General features: G+C 38.6%; 1 protein-coding gene across 1 annotated transcript in view; it reads right to left on the bottom strand.

Annotated features, from left to right (window-relative positions):
• Positions 1-7,023, bottom strand: part of PRORP (protein only RNase P catalytic subunit) — a 127,769-nt gene extending 120,746 nt beyond the window's left edge. Inside the window, exons 1-4 of the mRNA XM_002922815.4 lie at positions 6,584-7,023; positions 4,924-6,221; positions 2,970-3,017; positions 2,355-2,487 (exon numbers count right to left, since the gene is read on the bottom strand). Coding sequence (XP_002922861.2) covers positions 2,355-2,487; positions 2,970-3,017; positions 4,924-5,906 — 1,164 coding nt within the window. The 5' untranslated portion in view covers positions 5,907-6,221; positions 6,584-7,023. The remainder of the gene's footprint in view (positions 1-2,354; positions 2,488-2,969; positions 3,018-4,923; positions 6,222-6,583) is intronic.

The following is a 7,023-nucleotide window of genomic DNA, read 5'->3' as shown; positions in this document are numbered from 1 at the left end:
AAAAAAAAAAAAAAAGAAATCTTTTATAGAATAATACCAGTTAATAAATGTAAGGAATGAAATAACTAGAAAATCACCGCTTTACAACCTCCAAAAGTAAAAATCATCTCCATGATACAAAAAACACTGGGTGAAGAGTTAAAAGGATATCTGCAAGAATGACAGGACATCTGCATAGGCCTGACCTATTACTCCACAGGTTAATTTTTAATTACAAAGATTACCAAGGAAAAAGGTACCTTTACAATGGAGATATCTGGCAGTTGTCCTTGTAATCAAGTGATGGAACTTAGCATCAATAGTGAGGATAACCTGACATTATGTAGCTGCTGTGGGGCATTAAGCACCCAGCATCGCCCATGCAGTGCATAGCCAAGAGCTGTTACATTGAATTAATGGAGGAAAAAACAATCAATTAGTCCACAATCTTACTGCTCAAAATGTTGACTAAAGACTGGAATCACATCATCTGGGAGCTTGTTCAAAATACAGACTCTCAGGCCCCTCTCCAGACAACTGAATCATAATTTACATTTTAACCAGATCTTCAAGTGATTCATAGGTACCAAGTTTGAGAAGCCCTGCATAAGACAAAACACCTAGACTTTTCAAAAAAAATCGATGTCATAAAAATTTAAAAAGGCAGTGTGGGAGGGGCTGTTCTCAATTTAGAGAGACATAACCACCAAAAGCAATGAATACATCTTGATTGAATCCTGGATCAGAGTGGGAAAAGTTATAAAATACATTTCAGGGTGACAACTGGGAAAATTTGAATATGTGCCTTTTATTAAATGACACTGAATTAATGTTAAGGTTTTGAAATGTGATAATGGTATTTAATTATAGAATTTTCTTATTCTTAGAAGATATAGGCTGAAATATTTAAGGTCATATGTCTACAACCTACTTTTAAATGGTTCACATAAACATACATGGAGAGAAAGCATAAGTGGCATAGTAACAACTGGTTACTCAAAATGAAGAGTATGTAGGCTTCCATTGCGCTATTCTTTCATTTTTTTCTTTTTATTAAATAAATAGTTGAAAGGCGGGAAGACTATTCAACTAGTCCAGAACAGAAATGGTAAGTCTTTGGTAACAAACAACATGAGTTGCATACAACCTTGCATCTACCTTAACATCTATTTCAGCAAATACACGTAAGAGTTCAATAGATGTTTGATGAGAGAAAGGAAATTTATCTGTTCAAATCATATTTCAGTAGGCAGAAATTCCTAAAGCATTAAGAGTTGCTACAACCAGTTGGCTGTCAGGTATATAGGGAACTATATTGTCACTAGAACTTTTCACACAATGAGAGGCAATAGAGTGTGACAGCAAAGGTTTTGGGGTCACTCAGACCTAGATTTTATTAGTGAGGTGTCCTTGGGCAGATTTAATCTCCCAAAGTCTCAATCACTCTGTAAAAAAGAAATAAAATAATACCATATAGGGTGGTTATAAGGATTAAATAAGATATAAGATAACGAATGTAAAGTACTTACATCACTTAATAAATCTTAACTCTAATTTTATCAATAAAATCAGCTAAAAGTTATTCCATAAAATGAAGCTAATGTTTTTATGGACCATATTTTGACTTTATTTTGAAGATTAAAGGTCTTCATATGTTCTAAGGGCATTCTGTGACAATTTTAAGTCAAGGTAAGAGGGCAGAACAGTTTTTACTTCTTGTTTTTATTTGGTACCTTGAAGAAAAAGCATTTACCAAGATAATAAGTGACCTTTCCCTAAGGTAAAGGCATTTTAGTTCTTCAATTTAATCTCAGTAAACCAGTATAAAGTACTGAAGAACAGCAAAAGGAAGCTATTAAAAATGACTTATGGAATCAAATTCAATACTAAGAAAATCTGGAAATAATTTTGTCAAGCTCCCTTAAACTCTTTTCATTAGAAAAGTTGTGAGAAACCACGTTTTCATGGGAGTTACTCAACACAGTTTTCTGGAGGTACTTAGACAAAAAATGAGCACCTATCTTTATGGCTTTAAGTGGACCTATGCCTAGATAAAACAGGACTGACTCCAATAGATGGATGATAGTCTACCCCAATTATTCTGTTAAATTCTAAAGCAGTCTCTCCTAAAGGTTGGCAACTATAGCCAGCAGGCCAAATCCAGTCCACAGCGCATTTCCATAAATATAGTTTTAATGGAACACAGCCACGCTCATTCACTTATGTACTGTATTTTGAGTTGAAAAGTTGCAGCAGAGACCATATGGCCCACAAAGCCTAAAATATTTACTATTCAGTCTTTTACAGAAAAAAATTGCCAATTCCTACTCTAGACAAGCAATCCACGAAAGGAATAAAACCTGCTCGGGACTCACCTGAGGTGTTGTCTTTTTGTACTGATCACCTCCGTCTATCACATCCCTCATGAATTTTCCTTTAAGAAATTCATATTCTTCTGGACTCAGGTGAATAGACTCTATGGCTTTCCCACAGCCCAAACAATGACCACTGTAATTACAATAGTTTGTGTTAAATGGTATCCTGGAAAAGAACTTTTTCTAAGATCAATAATCCTAGGACAAGAGGAAATTGAAGAATAATGAAAAAAGAACATTTTAATCTCTGTGATCATCACATGCATCCAATTTTTTATAAAACTGCTTAATAATCCACATTAGGTGTACCAGAACACCCAAAAAAAGTAGACTGGTGGGCACCCAGATAAAGTTTTTAAAGTCATTCTCAAAACACAACTGGGTCCCAAATCTGTAGAGGAAAATATCTCTGAGGCTTCACGTAAGGCTTACACGAGTTCATGGCAAAAACATTTTGAGCACTGGAAATTCTCCACGTGCAAAACATGGCTTTTTTTCACGGGTACTCTCTTAATTATCCTATCTCCAATGTATTCTTAAAAAATTTTTGATCAGTAGCAACAATGCCTACTAAACCTGCATCAAGCGAGTTAAAAATTAAATATTGGCCTTTACCTTTCCTTGACTGTTGTGAACTGTCCTTTCCATTGTTCTCCAGGAACACTACAAAAAAAGATTGCAAAACCAGATCATCAGGAGGTCAGATTCCTACAGAACCAAAAGATAGGCATTTTATTTAGAAACTCATTAGTCATGAGCTCTGAAAAGTTCAGGATACTTTCCTAGAATGGTTTATTTAGAAGAGCAGGTGATACACTGTGATGGGGCTAAGGAGGTAATTGTACCCTACTCTGGACCTCCCTCTTCCCCTCACTTCTCTGGTCATCCAACCCTCATCTTCACATCTAAATCTGCCTTCAGGGGACCTGGTAGCTGACATTAATAGTGTACCCTCTAAATCAAACTCAACTCTAACCTTCTCCATAAAGCTACCAGAGATTGTTTCTGCCCAAAGTAATTCCTTCCCTTGTATTATCTTCTTATGCACTACTGTAAACTGTCAAGTATTACATTACCAATTAGTTTGTGAATGCCATCATAACATCTCTCATATCACCAAACACCCACAGTGCTTAGCCAAATGAAGGCATCCAAAACTACTTGATTTATTTGCTCAATCAACTTATCCTTTCCTTCCTCTTACATATACGACTATCAGCTTCTATTGATTCAATTGCCTTCTCTCCTTCCCTAGTTCTTAATGCAAGATCTCATCATCTCTCATTCAAACCTACAATTGCCTCTAAATAGATCTCCTTATTTCCAATCTTTCATAATCTTTTTTTAATTTTTATTTTTTATTATGATATGTTAGTTACTATCATTAGCTTTTGATGTAGTGTTCCATGATTCATTGTTTGCGTACCTTAGTTCCAATCTTAATCCCTCTCCAACCTTTTTTTGTATTGGCAATTACCTTTCTAAAACTCTACTCCAAGGTAATAGAATAAAATCCAAAATCCTTGGCATTCAAGATTTTCACAATCTAGGCCCTCCAGTGATATTCAATAAATTTGTTAAATAAGATAATTAAGCATGGTTACTGCTTCAAAGATCTATAAAGAGAATATAGAAAAGAGAAAAGCAGAAAAGGAATAAGTTTTTAGGAAAAGAACCTGAAACAAGTTAGTGGTGAAGAAATAAGTGAATAAAAGGCTAAAGCAATAAATAGGCACAGAGCAGTAACATGAATAAAAGCAAAGAGAAAGCAGAGAGCCTTGGAGAGAACAGCTGGATGATGGAAAGATCCAAAATGAACTGGAACAATGAGATTTTCCATTTTTAACAGTTGAATATCATATCTGATCAGGGTCCCCCATCAGCTCTCACCATCCAAGTTAATGAAATGCATAGATTAAACAGATACCAGTAACTAGGTTTCAGAAGAACTTCTTAAATACTAATATGACCCAAAGACAGGTCCAGTTTTCTTGCCATGAACTCCAGCCACAAGTGCTATTTGTAAGTACATCATATTGAACACCTAGAAAAAAACAGATGATCCTTCTACAAAGAAAAAATACATGAAAACACACAAGTGCTCGATAATTTCCCTTTTATGTGATGGAGAATAGAGTTTGCTTATACTATTACTTTTATTAAAGAGTAAGAAATTTTGTCTTCAATTTTATTTTATTTTTAATTTTTAAAAATTTTTTTAAGGATTTTATTTTTTTGCCAGAGAGAGCGAGCGAGAGAGCACAAGCAGGGGAGTAGAAGGCAGAGGGAGAAGCAGGCTCCCCACTGAGCAAGGAGCCAGATGCGGGGTTCGATCCCAGGACCCTGGGATCATGACCTGAGCTGAAGGCAGATGCTTAACCAAATGAGCCATCCAGGCATCCCAAAATTTTGTCTTTAAAGGGAAACAATCTGAGAAAAGGAAAGAAGTATAATCTGAATAGAGTAATTCTCAGTGACAACAAGAAAAGGAGGTGTACCTCCTTTTAGGAGAGGTATTAGGTAGAGGTATTAAAATAAAAACAGGCATATAAAGAAAGATCAAAATTACCTCTCAAACCATGTTTTTATACTGTGTGCAAATGATTCTTCAGGATATAGATGATAATCTCTTAGATACAAAAGAATGTCAAGTAGCTTGTTTGAATATTGATCATCTTTTATGTTTTTTCCAAAATCAAAGAATGTTTTTAAAGTTTTCAACATAGGAGTAAGATCATGATCTAACAATTCCTGATACAAATTCCAAGCTAGGTTTACATCTTGATGGAGGAGGGCTCCCTTGATACAATCATTGTAGTTCCTTCTTGAAGGGACCATGACTTTTTTGATATCCTCTAACAGCAGCAAGGCCTCTTTCCATCTGTCTGAGTGGATTAATCCCTGGATGAGAAGAGTATACCCTTCAGGTTCTAATCTCTTGTATCTGGCTTTCATGATCTCATACACATCAATAACTTCCGATGTCTGCTTATGAAAGATGCAGAGATACAAATACCTGACCAGCAAATTATAGCCTACGATTCCATTGTTTTTTGCAGCCACCCAGGCTAACAGAGATTTGGCCACATCTATAGAGCTATGGGAGTGAGCCATTTGTGAAATGATCCAACTTTCAAAATTAGCCTTTCCTTTGAAATCTTCCTTGAGTTTATCCCACTCTTCTGAATTCAAAGGTTTTGTTGGGAGTTGAATAGTGTCCCTCACAGGTGGCAAGGCACGACCTTCCTTATGAGGATTCATCTGTGATCTCTTCTTAGCTGCTCCAGCTGCAAAAAGATGCGAATCAGAAGAAACTTGCTTATTACTGCCTTCATCTCCTTTCCTGAAATATCTGGCCTTGGCAATCAGCAGATTCTCTGCTTTAGTATTCTGTGCAGACACTGTCTTAAGAGAAAACCACTTCTGCTGGTTCCCATAACAGTCTTTGAAAAAGAGAGAGAGATAAGAGTGTCCTGGGCTTAGGCCAAGGTATGGGTTGCTCTTCCAAAGCTTGGAAAAGCTTCGAATACCAGTGAAACAGAAAGTCATCATGCAGTGAGATCAGCACCAGATAGAGAGATGTTCAAAAAGCCCCGACTTCTACAGCCCCCACTGTTCAAATGACCCTCCTTCTAATTAAGGAATTGGGAGTGGGGGCGGAGAATCAAAGCACAACTTCTTAAAAGATGATTTTCAATTTCTCAAGACAAATCAAGGATCTGCTTTTGGGGCTACTTAATACTACGAAGTCCGCTGAGTCCTCTCCATTAAACAACCATCCGGAGACATCCGACCTTGGTCGCAAGTCCCAGAACCAGGGGACAGGGCAGGAATCCTCCGGTACCTGATATATTCCAATCTGTGAACCTGAGGAAAAAGCACAAGGAGGTCCGTCCAGTTTTATTCGCGTGGATCACAAAAGCCCTTGAAAAAGAGGCGGGATCCCATGAGAGCCTTGCTGAAGGAGGGGCGCAAAGTCGAAAACGGCGACCAGGTGTTCCCAACCCCAGACCTAGGAGCAGCATGGCCAGCGGCGAAAGCCAAAATCTAGCGGCCCTGCGCCGGCGTAACAACCCTCCCAGACCGCCAAACGCGTCAGGTGATGATATGGGGGGGCGGGAGGGGAGAGCCGAACTGAAAATTCAAGTAAGGAAGGAAGGTCCACGAAGGGCACTGCCGGCCGTGTACAGGCCGATCTGAAACGAAGTTCACTCCATTGAACAACTCACCTCAGCACTCACGTTTAAGGCCACCATAAGCACGGCGGAACTACCGCGTCCACAATGCACCGCGAGGGCCTCGGCCCCGGGGCGTGGCTGAACCCCACGCAGGCGTTCCGCCGGGCCTGACGGCGTGAAAAGACAATTTTGAAGCCGTTAGTGTGGCAGAAGGGGCTGTTGAAGACGTCTACTACGTTCAGGGAATCTTTACGGCCTCTAGATAGCCGCAGTGAGCAATGAAAAGAAATCGTGAAGCAAAAAAGGTCTTCCTCGGGCCGGAAACGCCGTAGGACTCCTGAATCACGTGATACACACGCGCCAAAGTCTCAAGTTAAATAAAAACGGGAGCTTCCTTATCCTGCAGCTTTAAAATTGACCTTGGTGAAGTTGGGCGCTGCCTTACAGAGGATCATTTTTCCATCTGTTTGAAGTCGGCTTTCCCCGCTGTT

The sequence above is a fragment of the Ailuropoda melanoleuca genome, chromosome 20 (genome assembly GCF_002007445.2).
Source record: "Ailuropoda melanoleuca isolate Jingjing chromosome 20, ASM200744v2, whole genome shotgun sequence".
NCBI lineage: Eukaryota > Metazoa > Chordata > Mammalia > Carnivora > Ursidae > Ailuropoda > Ailuropoda melanoleuca.
The sequence above is the reverse complement of the archived record's forward strand: the minus strand, read 5'-3'. Positions and strand labels throughout refer to the sequence as shown.